Source organism: Embiotoca jacksoni, unplaced genomic scaffold (genome assembly GCF_022577435.1).
Source record: "Embiotoca jacksoni isolate LCO1_2020_lvr unplaced genomic scaffold, fEmbJac1.0.p SCAF_4, whole genome shotgun sequence".
NCBI classification, from domain to species: domain Eukaryota; kingdom Metazoa; phylum Chordata; class Actinopteri; family Embiotocidae; genus Embiotoca; species Embiotoca jacksoni.
The window spans coordinates 12268717-12284434 of record NW_027185392.1 but is presented as its reverse complement, the minus strand read 5'-3'; the positions used below and the strand labels follow the sequence as shown (position 1 = coordinate 12284434).

General features: G+C 38.6%; 1 protein-coding gene across 1 annotated transcript; it reads left to right on the top strand.

The window, feature by feature from the left end:
- The first annotated feature begins 12560 nt into the window (after positions 1–12560).
- Positions 12561–15546, top strand: cdkn2a/b (cyclin-dependent kinase inhibitor 2A/B (p15, inhibits CDK4)). Its single transcript, XM_069167627.1, has 2 exons — positions 12561–12997; positions 14199–15546. Exons 1-2 carry the CDS (start codon positions 12869–12871, stop codon positions 14448–14450), a joined length of 381 nt encoding a protein of 126 aa, XP_069023728.1. The 5' UTR covers positions 12561–12868; the 3' UTR covers positions 14451–15546.
- The last annotated feature ends 172 nt before the right edge of the window (positions 15547–15718 follow it).

Sequence of the window (15718 nt, the reverse complement as noted above, 5' to 3'; positions counted from 1 at the left end):
GAGATACTCAGGTTGTGCAACAAAATAAATTCAAAGAAAGAAGTGCAAGATTTATTGAGAGCTGAAATCAAAGATCCAACTGTTAGTGTTGTTGTCAACAATACCACTGTCTCAAACCTCAGACTCATCTTAAATCTATTCAGACCAAAAGGGATAAAGGGATTAAAATAAGTGGAGGTTAAAGTCAGGCGTCCTCAGAGAAACCAGCAGGTTGTCCCTGCTCCCGCTCAGTACATATACATACCTGTAACTGTCCTACATACACACCATACAAATCACGTCATTATTATCACAAACAGTTGCATGGCTATTGGAACTAATAGTCCAATGTCACAATGTTTCCCATTCACCCATCTACACACAGACCATTGGGAGCAGCTTGGGGTTCAGTGTCTTCCACAAAGACACTTCAGCATGTGGACAGGAGGAACCCAGGATCAAACTGCCAATGTTATAGTTCATGGGCAACCTACTCTTCCCTCTGAGCCACAGCTGCGCAATATTTTGATCCCAGTAGGATCTTAATCATGTAAAAACAAAAAGGGTCAGCATCTTCATTTGTGTGGAAGATAACAGGTGTGATTAACCATTCAACTCTTGTGATCAACATCTCAAAAAAATGATGACCTAACAAAGCAAATTGTACAAAAATAAACTTTGTCAAGAGTAGAATACATCAGTCCAACTATATACATATTGATAAATAAATATACTTTATGCATATATACTCGGTATGCATGTACAAAAACATTGTGGTCATCATTGTGGTCCATTATGTAAACCACCGCCTCATTGCCCTCCTTGTCATTCCCTCATCTCCTTCTGAACAAAAGTCCTTGAATTTCCTTGAAGAATGTTGGTGTTGTGTGTGTGATAACATTAGAACTGTTGCAGCAAAAAGTAAATACTATACTGTATATTAACAGTATAAAACCTAAAAATGTCCCATACAAATAAAGTTTTGTACTACATGATGTTGATGGTTCTTTGGGATTCAGGAAACACAGCTAATTTCTAAGTAGCAAAGCAAATGCCTGCAAAGCTCCATGACGTATTGTTTTACATTTGCAGCTAAAGTGCTAAGCTGAGCTTTGAAAGTTGCACAACTCTACTTAATAAAGACAAATGCAAACACAAGATATGTAAAAATCTAGAAAAAAAAAAAAACTCCTTACATTGAATTATGTTTCACTCACGGTTCAAAAGACCACAAACAATGTACCCTGCGTTTTGGAACTGAAGTATCTTTTAGTGTACTGCCAGGTATAAAATATGAGCAAAACAACCTTAAAAAAATAGCAGTCGGCCTAATTTTGACAGTGAATGCAGCAAATGGAATATGGCTGGACAATCATTGCGGCTGGTGTCATTCTATTTTCCAGCTTTTTTTAAAAATCATTTTCACCACAACTAGTAGGGGGTAATAGCGATATTCTAAGTGGAATATATTTACCCTCCACAAATGTCAAACTGTTGATGTCACAGCATCGTTGCTACAACAACTATGGCGTACGGCAAGCAATTGCCCCATGGGCATATCACACAAACACACAAATGCACCGACTCCGAAACAGGCATGCATGCCCACACACACATAAACACACCTGTAAACATATACTGTGTGCTGGTATGTCAGCAACTGTCTCCTCCTCTCATCACATCCATATACACATCTCCTCCACCTCCCTCCTCACCCCCACCCCACCCTCCAATTCATCCACAGAGCCTCCCCCGATGTTGTGGCCCAGTAATTGAGGGAAGCTGGCCGGAACAGTGTGAAGATGTGGGAGGAAAAGGGAAGGATGGGAGGAGAGAGAGATGAAAAGAGGAAGGGAGGGGGAAACCATTCATCTGAGACCCATGGATGTGGAATGGCATATTACAGGTCTAATGTGTAATTAGATAGATAGGGAATAAGGTCAGTGTGCTCTGAGTGGGGGTAATTGCTGTTGACACAGTGCCATCTAGTGGTGCAGCGGTAAACAGGAGGCCTCATCCTCAGGTGGACAGTTGAGGAATGGGGATCAAATTATAAGTTAACAATGATTTATGACATATTCTTCGCCGTCTGCAAGTGAAATTTCTCGTGTGATTGTTTGCCTCTCAAACTGTGTGCAGCGTTGCTGTCACGTGCACTGCCAGACAATGGGGCATTTGTTCATTTTTGTCATGTGGTTCTTGTGCTGCTGGCGAGCTGTTTTAAATAATTTCTCAACTGCCACTTCGACGATGTTTAATCTGAAAAAAAAAAAAAAAAAATCACATCTCGTGACTTGTTTTGTTCTGTAAACTGTTTCACTTTTAAGCTTGCCACAGAAAGCAGAGACACACAAAGATGACATGCAGAGAGGTAGACAGGGTCTTCGTGCTCATGCTAGTGTTTACATGTTTGCTATGGTAATGTTGCAGTCCCTAATGAGAGATCCTGGCCTTCCCCCCTCGCTTCCTGACGACAGGTGTTTGGTCCAGACCTTTTGGAGACAGCCACATCACATGACAGGAAGCTGCTCAATCTGTTGGGCCAGTAAACACAGAGAAATTACCACCCTGGGTTGAAATATTCTCTCCCTGCATTTACAAGTCCAACTTAATACATGTTTGTGTAGCTTTAAGTACGTGGCCTGCATACCTTGGTTTGCTAATGTCATGGTGTCCACCCATGGAAATGATTTATTAGTGTGTACATAGTAACCTCTATTTGTGTGCAACATATAGGAATAAGTAAAGTTTTTGTTTACTTTCTTCATACTGCAATAACACTACAAAGCCTGTCTGACAAACCTTGTTTTTTTTGTAGCTTTTCTGATCATTAATTTCAGCTCTACACATCAAGCCTGCCTGACTACAGTTGGGTTAATTTGCCAATATGGTATGTAATATGATACAGGGGATTACGATTTTATACATTGCAACATTTTCCAATACTGTAAGCAAGATATATATATAAAAAAAAAAATTTTTTAAATCTGACTAAAAAAAACTTGTTAATGCAATCAGAAGCACAGGGTCTGTATTTGCATTTATCATGGTTGCTAAAACATACAACATAATATAACTACTTTGTGTGTTCTATGTCTTTGTCTTTTGGGCAAAAGAACTACCAAGAATCTCAGCATGTAACTATCATATAAAAATTGATACAGTGGTTTTGAGAATTGATACAGTATCACCAAACATGATATTGAGATACTTCAGAGTATCAATATCCTCTACCTATCCTCCACCCACCCCTGTATCTAACTTGCAGAGGTATAGCTTTTGTAATGTCTTTTGAGGAGTTAAAACGAGTTGAAACATTGCCGTTTCTCTTTTCGCATTTAACGCTCAAATTACGTTTTCTTTTTGTGTGTAGTGTCACCACGTTGTGACATGAGCTCTTGGAAACTGTGGGGACTATTTTTATTATTTGATTTACTTTTTTTTTTTTCCAGATTATGTGAACAATTGAAATAAATACTCACATGAAATGTAACCAATCGTTGGTTTCCACCCCTTTGTGTGTTTTCATTATTTTAGTTTGTATTCCTTTTGTTTGAGCTGTGTTTGCTGTTACGAGCTTTGTACTCTTCATTTTGAAAATGTACTGAATCGATCCAAAAAAAAATTTTATCACGTGTGCCCAAACACACCAAGTACTGTCAGAACCAAGCGAAGAAATACAATTAATACCTAAATAAAGACTGGACTGTTAGTTTTGTCTAAACAAATCAAACTACTCAGGATATTTAAATATAACATACAAATGTGTGTGTGTGTGTGTGTGTGTGTGTGTGTGTGTGTGTGTGTGTGTGTGTGTGTGTGTGTGTGTGTGCGCGCGTGTGTGTGTGTGTGTGTGTGTGTGCGTGTCCATGGCAGCACACTCTTCTATCGTTCTATTACATGGGCCAGTGACTGCGCCATCTCTCCAGTTTCACCCCTCTGCTCTCCCAGACGTCTCGTATTGCCCGGAGGGATGGTGTTGATGTGGGAGGCAGACGAGGAGGGGAGAGGGCGGGTGACTACACACATTATCTGTCTGAGAGGAGCTCAAAACCGGACGGCCGCAGCCTCTATCGCCTCTCCGCCGACTTCAACATCTAACATTTGGTCCCAGTAATCTCACGTAGCTTTTGTTCACAGGTTACTGGCAACTGTTCATTTTGATAACTGATAACTGCATTATTCAATGAGAAGAAAACAAGGAAAAAAAAACAAGTGAAGAGGTAGCACTGAGCACCACCTCCATCGTGTTCAATTGTAGTGAATATGCTTTTATAGTTATATGCCTTTTTGGAAGGGTATTGCACAGGCACGGTTTATTTGTTAATGGTACTTGTCTCAGACATACAGTTTATTGAACAGCAGTTTAGTTTATAATGAAAATGACCTCTTTTTCTATGTAACTAATTATAATTACCCCATAACAAAGCTATATTTGCAGTAGAAGTGTGACAATATCTGTGCAGGTGAAAGAAAAAAAACATTTCACTGCAAATCCATGCCCTTAGTTTAATTTAGTATCAACCCTGCCCCCTGGTGGTGATGAGCAGTGCATTTTACAGGACAGGATAATCTCAGGCTTGTTGATGGAAAAATAATGATGGTAAAGATAACTGCCCTTTAAGATGTAATGATGGCTGCGAGGACATTTTATACGTATCTAAACACTGGGCTCTTATCAAGAATCAAAGGTCTGACATTAAAGATATGATATGATATGATATGATATGATATGATATGATATGATATGATATGATATGATATGATATGATATGATATGATATGATATGCGGCATCTACATCTATCTATACACATGACCACATCATAAACAGTCATAGAATTGGCGTATCATGATGTTGTTCCGTTTGGAGGATAAGTTTCGCTTTCTGTTCATTTTAAATGTCAGACAATTACAAAGAAGAAGACCAAGACTATTCATATCCACTACCACGACTTATTTTGATGAATTTGCAACATATTAAGTAATTTTTTTCTTAGATATTTTTAGATTTATTTAAAAGTTGTACGTAATGTTGGCGCGAATGGGAAATATTTATCCATGGTGTTTGTCAGCCTCTTTATAAAGTGACTATGTTCACTTCCTCTATGTCTGATACTTTTTTTGGGATGCTAGCTCTGTCAGGGTTAGACCACACCACTTGACGAAATGCCCACTCGTTTCGTGGCAAACACACAAGGAGGTTAGCGTACATGATTTCTCTGAGGCAGATTGTTTGACGTGGACAAAAGAAATAAAGAGAGAACAGCAGTTTAGCGTTTACTTCACATACTTTCCAATCCACTTCAGTACAAATTCTCATGACAAGATAAACCGCAGGGCAGAGACAACTGACCACACCCTGAGCACAGAGCAAACACCTCTGCTGAAGCTCATCTTTTATCAATGCTGCTTATTTGTTTTCTAAGCTCTCTCCTGCAAATACAAAGAAACACTGGGTGCTCTTTTGATGATAAAAGGCACATGAAACATTTCAATGAGGCTGCTTCTCAGCTGAGCATGGAGGCATTTCTGGCCACCCACACAACTCTGAGAGCGGACATGACTAGTTTTGGCAGGAACTCATCTAGGGGAAGAGCTGATCTGATGTAACAGTATACAGAGGAACCTCAAGATAGTTTTACATCTGCGAGACTGTGGAAAAAAAAAAACCGGATTCCAAGTAGGCCTACTTGATAACACTCGAAAAAGATTGAGAGAGCCATCTTCATAACTGTACCATGTTGGCAACCAGTGTTATAAAATATAGATATATATATATAACTTATAAATAAGTATTTTATGAGCAAGTTTTTTTACAACCTTATCCCTTGCACTTCCCTGCTTAACAATCTGATTTCAGAAGATATGCAGGCCATAAAATTGACTTTGTTCAAGGCCACACGCTGCCACAACTATCCATCCATCCATTATCTACACCCGCTTTATCGTGTACAGAGTCACGGCGGGTGGGGGAGGGGGGGCTGGAGCCTATCCCAGCTCACTTTGGGCGAAGGCAGAGTACACCATGGACAGGTTGCCAGTCTATCACAGGCTGCCACAACTGGACACTTTCAAAATGAGTCAGTCTCATTGTATTATTCAGAAATAAAATATCGGCTACCTAAAGTTTTACCATTCAAAAATAATAATTGTGAATATTTTTGTGCTTATATTGATGCAATATAAAAAAAGGGTTCAACAAAATACCCTGGGTGACAAGGACTTCATAAAGCCACTGGTTTTATGTGTGTCTTATCTTAAAGTGCTGCCAGTACTCAGGAGGAATGATGTCACCTCCTTGTTAATCATTATCCTACCACGACAGCCTACTCAAGCGCTGCCTTTATTACCCGGGCTGTAAGAGTGTGTTTTCATCCTGTCCAAGTCCTGGAAAAATACACAGCTAAGCTGACTATGTAGTAGCCTACATTTTGGTAGCTCCAGGAAGAATAAATGCTCTCGTTATTACGATTTACCGCCACTCTGATCCCAGGCAGACACTTTATGTCAATACACAATGGACTCCTTGTTAGAGCAGTCAAAGATAACTATTTAAACATTATAAAAAAAAATATGTTAGACAGTTCAATTCATTCCCCCTATGCAAATCTCGAGTGCTCTCATTTACCTCCCTCATTTCCTCGCTCCACGCTGTGCCCTCAATCTGCAGCTAAGTCCCTTAAAATCTGTGGTCTCAGATGCCTCTGACACACTCACAAACAGATTATTAATATTGTGTGTGTGATGAAATGAAACCAACGTTGGCGTAGACATTGTGCTCACCAGTTGCTATGCACAGGCCAGGAAGTAATGTGCATATAACTGTCAATACAGGTTTACATTCAAGGGGAACAAGCCCAGAGGTCATTCCAGGCTGATTTTCTTTAAAAAAAAAAAAAAAAAAAAAAAAAAATGTAGGCACATTTCAAGCCAAGTATCAGACACATTAAGAATAAATGTGTCACGCGATAGTTTCACAGCAAGTTTATGAGAACGTGCTAAATTGGAGATGTTTACACAAAGGTGAAACCACTTCAGTCACGAGTTATGAGAGTATTACTCAGTGTTTACAGAGAGGAGAGATAACCTTTTCATTGTGCTTGACGTTTGGTGCCAATATGAACACCTCAGTATATGTATATTAGAATATAACAACAATTACTCTGACCGTCCGTGGATATTAAGTGTGTCAGTTTCATTTACAGTCTGAAGTATTTTTACAGAATGAGATCAGTCTGGTTCGAGGTTGATTTGCCACGAGGCTTTTCAATCTAACACACAGTGGTTTGATTGTTAAATATAGGGAAATTGCTTGTGTTTGTAAATACCTGTCTTTTACGACAAACTAGACTTCAACAAGTAATTTTAAGCCTATTACAACTATTATATGACTCAGAGTTGCAACACAGTATTGTAAATATAAACTGTTGTGAAAAAAATTTCAATTAACAACAAAATGTCTGTACAGTAAAAGCTCCGCTTTATTTTGCATGAGCAAAGGTCGTAAAGATGAAAGATTTTAAGACTATTATGACTGAATGAATAGGTAAATTATATTGGGTTTAAAAAGTAACCTCAAAATATAAAACAAAACCTTCCCGCTGTCTGGCTGAAAATATTCTGACAAGACAACTTCAAAGCAAAAATACCAACATAACGAAGGCTTTATCTGTAATACAGTATGAATTGTGTGTGCTTAACCTCAATCCCCGTTTGTGACGTGTCTTTGATGTGATGTGCGGTCTGCAAATAGTGGAGGAAGGGCTCTAGTAGGTCTTTTCAGGGTGCATGATTCAAATTGAACAATAACTGAGAAGTTCAGTGAAATGTTTTGCAATTTAACCTTGGCTCGATGATCACTGACAAATTACAGTTTGTTTTAACAATTAAGTCCCTGGGAAGTGACAAAGAGATAAGATACCAATAACATCAGGAAGAGCTATTTAAAGTCAAACAATGTGAAAGACCAGGGTGTAAGTAGGGAAGAAACACATCACAGCCGGGTGAAATACCACGTGTTGTATAGAATTGCTCTGCAGCTACGAGAGGCTATCAATAGAAGTGTGGTTCCTACGAAGAAAACTTGCTCCCCAGTGTCTGCTGATTCCACCGGACGGAGGCAAAATCAAGAATACATTTTACAGTGTAAGGCATACTTCACATAAATATGTACAACTAATTTACATAAGGCTGCTCTGAACAGGCTGAAATATAATATTTCAACTTATACTTGACTGTTTAACTTGAACTACTAGATGTGCTTTACAAAAATGCCTCCTTTTTTTTGTGTCCAAAAGCTTCCTCTTTGATGTGAAAATGACAGAGGAAGAGTATAAACAGAACTAGAAAGAAAACCTGCATGTTACTATGTAATCTGAAGTTGTCTAGATTTAGTGTCAGTGTGTATCATTAGAATAATAGTTACATTTTTGTAACTATGTGAAATGGCAAATATCAAATTCATTAGTGGGGAGCTTTAGCAATTAAAAAGGACAGCCAAAAAAATAAAACATTAAAAAGGAACACTAAAGGGGGATTTCAAATGAGCAGGAGGTGATTTCACTCGCTGAGAATCAGAGCGTAGGTATTCCCCTCCTCAGCTGTCTGGGACAGTGGTTTGGATTACGCAGATATATTAGTATGCAAAGCACATCTCGGTAAACAGTGAAGTATGAACGATAAGAAATAAAAATTTAAAAATCTGTAAATATTTTGTTCATTTTCAGAGGCCATATAACCATAAACCTTTCAACTAAGCTGAGGTATGTAACACAGAGGACGTTCTGTGGGAAACACCATATAACTCTGACAGATTACAATAATGCCCACATCACTATTGACCACGTTTCTCCAAACTAAGCTTAAATTTAGCAACGAAGAGTGGGACTTTCTTCTTAAAGCATTTTTCTGACCAAAAGAACGTTCCAAATGCACTGATGTCATGAAGCCAAGCCCTACAAAGGAAAACCGCCGAATAAGACGTGTTTTGATGGTGGCCTCGGATGTTATTAAAAGCGAGCTTTAATTGTCCCCCTTCTTTTTTTTTTTCACTGTATAAAATTGTGACCTGTTTACTTTTCCATACTTTAAACACAGCATAAAAGGCATAAGCCAGAACGTCTGCAATCATCTACAGTGCCCTTTTTTTCTCACACCAAACACACACACAAGCACACAGACATGGGATCAGACACACATGTGCACATGTGCACACAGGGGACTTCCAGGCCAACACATCTCCTCCCACGCCCAGCTTCCAGCGCAACAGACTGAGCTTCAAGACCGACACACATACCACGCAGGTCTTATCACACATCACAAATAAACTGAGAATTAAGTCTATTGGCACACACCACCACACTTCATCAATGTCGACTTTCAGTGCCAGTGACCTCACTAACAGTCCTGGAGCTGAAACTACATCAGAAAACACAAACCAACATGCAGCTGATGAGCGGGTCAGTCATACTCAATAATTATTTGCATTTAAAAAAAAAAAAAAAATTTTTTTATAGACTCTCACACCAACACACATACAGCGGTATGGGCACCCCCAGGCAAAATACACATTTTGTTCATCGATTTAAGTGAAAAATTCAATCAATCAATAAAACTGAGCTTTTAATCAAATGCAATATTACTTGGATATTAGTATTGAAGCAATATTAATAATTATTTTACATACAGATATTTGTTACTAAACAGAAATTGTGGCACGAGCCAAAGTTTGGCCACCTACTGCTTATAAAACACTTAAAACTCATTAGGCCGTCGTCATCAGAAATTGTCAACTGATGACAGTTCGGAGCAGATCAATTCTCAGACTCTTCAAACCGTGTGATAACATGCAAAACACACAGGCTCTTCTAAACAACTGAAAGGATCTGAAGGGGAAGCTTTTAGCTTACACTTTTCATTGTCCAAACTGTCAAGAGTCAAGATGCGACTATATGCGTTACCATTTGAAAAATGGTCTCCTTGTGTACTGTATGTGTTGTACTCTGTCCCCTTCACAAAATCTAGAATTTGACCATGGTCGCCAGACTTTTACTAACAAAGTGTATGATCACCTGATGAAAATGAGAACTGGTTATTTACTATGACCTACCCAGCACACCGTATAAAAACATTTGTAGGGTAGTTCAAATAATCTCCATTTTGACCAGCTACAACTTTAACATGTATGTATGTTTTTGATATTCCTTGTGTACTTTTTGTATGATTATGACTGCATTACTTTCAGTTGTAACTGAGTATTTCTCCACGGTGGTATAACTACTTTTGCTTTTGTTTCTTCCACCACTAGTAAAAAACAAAATAAATTAAATCTTTTAAGAGTTTAATGTACACGTTAATCTGTGTTTCTTTGTCAATGCAATACAGTGACCACCAAATGCTGACATTTGCTCAGAAGTTAAAAAGATTTTTTTAAACTTAGAATCATAACTTATTCACATGAATAAACTGAGTAATTACATTGACACTGACTTTGAATGATTAAAAATATAAGTTGTAATTTTCTGTCTAAATATGTCTTTTATATTACAATGAATGCAGTACTCAACACACCTCACTCTAAGAATAAAATCAGGAAGTTCCACCATGCATGTGACCATATCAAATGATCTTCCTTTTTCAGCTGTACACGATCATCCGTTCCCAACTATGCTGAATAAGCAACAAGCTGAATACCAAACATTGAATCATTAGACATTTAGAATGTTTCAAAATCAGACCTATTCCCAAGAAACTTTCCAGTAAGATAAAAAATAAGATTAATAAATGGCCCCGACACTTGACTACAGCAAACAACGCATACCGCCCATGCTGAATGTCTACAGGTTAGCCATTCGCAAGCCAGCGCAGGTTTGAATAAATACCCTGTCAAAGCAGCATGCTCGTCTTTTAATCGTGTTTGACTAGAAAGTACATTTCAAAGTTAAACTTCCTCAGTCTACGCCGAGTGTAAAACTCATAAAGTCTGATGGCAAACCGTATGTATTTTATTTTGATGAAGTGTACAGAGTAAATGTTATTCCATTTATGACAATCAATCTATCCAGCCATAGATTTCATTGAACAATCGGTTACAGGTTACATTCCAAACAAAGTCTGTGCACAGTGTTTATGTAATTATCTCATCCACATCATGACAATGAGTAATTACTGCAGAACACCTTTACAGCAGTGGTTCAGCTGGTTTTATAATGGAGAAGCGTGTTATTACAGTTTCACTATGACAACCATTTTCTTTATTGAGAAACGTATTTGTTACTATAATTCTAAGTATGAACACATATTAATACCATTGTGTATGCACAATGACTGCTATTATGAGAAACACAGGCATTCCGATCATTTTGTGAAAGACTTCGACTGAGATGATGCATTTGGTCCACCTTGTTAACTGATTTTGTCATAAAGACCACCTTGTCAAAAGTCTATTTCAGTCTGCTCAGCAAAAACTGACCCAATTTTTATTTTAGTTTGTTTCACTTTGTCACTGGCGACCTATAAAACAGTTGCTGCATCATGTTTTTCAGACTTCTGTTAGATGTATATCTGAGGTATTTTAAAGACACCAAGTTTGGATCATCAACCGAGATAACCATTCAACGATTCCTGAAACACAAAGATGCCCAACAATGTTGCTTTGCCTTATTGCCACTGACATCATCAAAGTCTAGTTTCAAGGCCTTCTTCATTTCTTCATTTCAGTTCCATGTCTACATGTGGCATACTCTCTGTTTTTAATTAGACTACCACACAACACTCCTGGGGGCATTGAATATCTTGGGGCTAAAATAAAACTTAGAGGGAGGAACAAATACATTACCCAAACAAGAAAAATGCAATGATGCAATGACGTTGCAGAGGTGCCAAAAAGATTGCAGGGTCAAGCAGAAAAAAAAAGAAAAAAGAAAAAAAAAACTGGCTGATGCTTTGTTTCTGTTTGAATGACCAGGAATAGGGTCCCAGCACCTTGATCTTGCCCTGAAGGCCAACCGATCACAGGGACCACTCCTCCCGTTTGAGGTCTTCAGCCCCTTTTTCCAGCACATTCCAAACAGATGCATCTTGTCTTGCATTGAAAGTCAATAATGAAAAGGCTTATTAATTTTCTTATACTTAGCTTTCACACTTTAATAATTTTACAAACACGTAGCCTGGGTTAGTTGGCCCTGAGGTAGCCTACATTTGGTAACTGCTTTGGGGCTTTTGACCATATTAGAGGACTTTCAGTGGCTGATGACAGTAAAGGAACTCTAGAAAGCCTAAATTCCAATTTTTTTCTGTGCACTTTAAGAACTTGTGTTGTGTTTAAGTACAGTGAAAAAAAATAAGGAAATGTGGTTACTTTAATCCACCGGCAGTCTTGTTTTCAAATCAAAACAAGAGCAACAATGTAAAACCTTAATTGTGTCGAGCAGCAGTTGGTTTCCATCGTCTCGAGGAGGAAGAGACCGTGGCTGCGCTGCTCGGTTGCTTCTGTCAAATCGCGTTAGCAGTAGCGCATGCGCAGGAAGCTCGTCACTGCAGCAGCACATTTGACGTCACCCATTCAAAATAAAGACAAGCCCAGACACACACCGACTCAGCGCTGGACAGGGAATGCGAGGTTTACTTAACCGTGCCAGGCGACCGGTGGCCCGGACAAACTGACGAGCCTGGGGGGGGGGGGGGGGGTTGAAGACCGAGCTTAAAGACCACACACCCAACACAACAAGACGTTGTTTTGTTGTTGTTGTTTTTTTTCCGCCACGAGCCGCGGGGTCCCTTTTTTTTTTTGTGGAGCTTTTGTTTGTTTCTTCAAATAAGCATCACTGGGCAGGCTTTACCTGTCAAAGCAGTCCGCCGCAGCAGGTTTTCGCTTCAGATTTCTGTACATGACAATGACCCTCGAAGATGACCTGTCAGCAGCTGCGGCGAAGGGAACCACGGCAGATGTACAGGTTCTTCTGGCGGCAGGAGCGCAAGTTAACGGAGTCAACAGCTTCGGACGAACCGCTCTACAGGTCGGTGCCACCAGACGCGCGTCAAAATGCGAGACACAATTTAAAATAAATGTTTCCGGAACAAAGTTAACGTCGATAACTTCAATGGATGACAGACGGCAATAATAAACGGGCTATTGCTCTCTCTCTCTCTCTCTCTCGCCACCGGCCAGGAATCTGTAAACCAGAGTGCTCAAGTTATTATTTTATTTTTTTTATTTTTTTTGGTAATGTTTCGAAAAGGAAAAGCGGCCCCGGATGAACCCAGTCCCGCGAGTCTCTGTGGACTGCGGGTCAAACGTACGTTTATTGTTATGCAGGGAGAAAAAAACAAACAAAACAAAAAAAACCCAACCCAACTTTACTTGCATATTAATGTAGCCTAAAATCTGCAATTTGAATCGCGCTAAATAAAACGAAAGTTAAGTTCAGCTGTAGTCTTTAGACTAACAACAGAAATGTTGCATGTGGATTGTTCATTTTCGCACAGCATCGCTTTTAATCAAACAAACGATGTATTTAAATAATGAGGTTAAAGGGGAGAAAGAAAAAAAAACAACCAAAAACAATCTTTAAGCTTAATAATAATACTTACTGTAGGATTTACTCCCCAACTTCCACAAAAATAGGCTAGGCCTATATCTAATTAACGTCTGACTTACCCCGTTCTTTATGTCAGAAATAAATTATTAACAAGATTTACATAACACACATATAGGCTAAAATAGAATTTACTTTTACTAAACGTGTGTTTTTTGTTTTTTTTAAAGCCTGTTGCGCAATAGACAAATGGCATTTGTATTTACATCACGTTGTTTTGGTTAAATTTGAAATAATATTGCTTGCAGGGGGCTCATCACTTCTATTTCCACTCAGCAATAACAGGTCCAGGTGAAGTAAATTGCGGTCATAAGGAAATTACCTTACGAAAGACTATTTCTGTGCTTCATGTATTTTTTTTAATTTATTTTTTATAGCAGGAGAATCCTTATTTGCATATCTTTTTTTTTCCAAATCTGCATAGCCGTTGATTAAATACATATTTAGGTAAACTTAAAGCAAAGAAAAAAAACAAACAACTAAAGTCAACATTTACTTGTATTTCATGTGCAGCTATGATTTTAGCGAGGGTTCCGAAAGTGAAATGATTTCTTTTTTGTGTGTGCATTTCATAGTAATCAAATTAAATTACATCATAACTCACGGTGGTATTCTCATGAAGGTGATGATGATGGGGAGCTCGCCGGTGGCTCAGCTGTTGCTGCAGCGTGGAGCGGATCCCAACGTGACGGACAGCAGCACCGGGACAACCCCGCTGCACGACGCGGCCAGGACAGGCTTTCTGGACACTGTGCGCCTGTTGGTCCAATTCCAGGCTGACCCGCAGGCCAGGGACAATGCAAACTGTCTGCCTATTGATTTGGCCCGACAGAAAGGCCACGCAGAGGTTGTTGCTTTCCTGCAGGCTCTGTGAAATTGGCCTGGTATGCGACGCTGTGGTGTGTATATATATATTTTTTTGTTTTGTTTGTTGTTGTTGTAATATTTGCTGCTGCTGGTTCTGAGTGGGGACTCTGCGAGACGGGGCCTGAACAGGCCTGCAGCCTAAATCACGCACTAGCTGGTTTGCAGTAAATGTCCCATATTTATTTGTCTGTGTTTCGAGAATAGGAAGGCTGTCATTATTTTATGTTGAACAAAATCGGGATTATCGACAAGCGTAGGGTTGCGGATTTTGACAAATATTCAAAGGATACTATATTATTTGTAACGTCTTATCTTGTTGCACTTTTAACTTCCGTTTTTTTTTTAATCAAAGACAATGAACTCCCACTTAATCGCGGCGTGCACTTAATGGCGTATTTCTATTGAGCCAGGACTGTTACGGCTTTGACACAATCCTATTCAAATTAACGATTTTTTTTTTTTTTTTTTTTCTGTCTGACCATGTCATATATTTGACTAAATTACACAAACGCCATTAAAATGTTTTGCACATTTTAACATTAGTATTTAACTTATGCACTGTAATTTAATGTAATAATGCAGAGACTTTACTCCCATTGGTTGTATGGAGTAATGATATTCACATCTCGGATAGTATGCACTTTAGTGAACGTTGTTTCCGAAGGTTTACCTTCTTGGCAAATATGTTTGTGGTTCACATATTCTCTGAAGGTTGTATTACAGGCAGCCACGGTGAATAATTAAAAAAAAAAAAAAAAAAGTAAGCAATGATTATTTGACTGCATTTGAATTCAGCAGGGAGTGAAACCACAATGCCAAATGAGCATTGCGTAACCTCAGGGCAACAATTAAAACGTGTGAGGAGTACAAGTTTGTTTGTTTTTTCTAAACGGTTTTTTTTTTTTGTTTTTTTTACACCCATCAAATATCGCTGGTGACTTGGCTGTTAAACACAAGATGAAGGCAAATGCAGTCATTTATTTTTCAGTACAAAATGTAAGTAATTTCTTTTTTTTTTTTTTTTACTAACGCAGGCTTGTACATGTTACTGCTGTATTTGACAAGTTGACTTTGTCGCAAATAATAATAAAAAAAACCAAAAACAAACCGGTAGCTTTGTGAAGTATAATTTTTTTTCTCAAATTTACTTTTTCTAACGACACCACTGACCTGCCTGCCATAAACCTGTTTGCTGTACAACACACTGCTGCTTTCAGCAAAAGAAAAACGGGACAAGGAGGAGAAAAAAAATTGTTCAAGAGTGTTAAAAGAGTT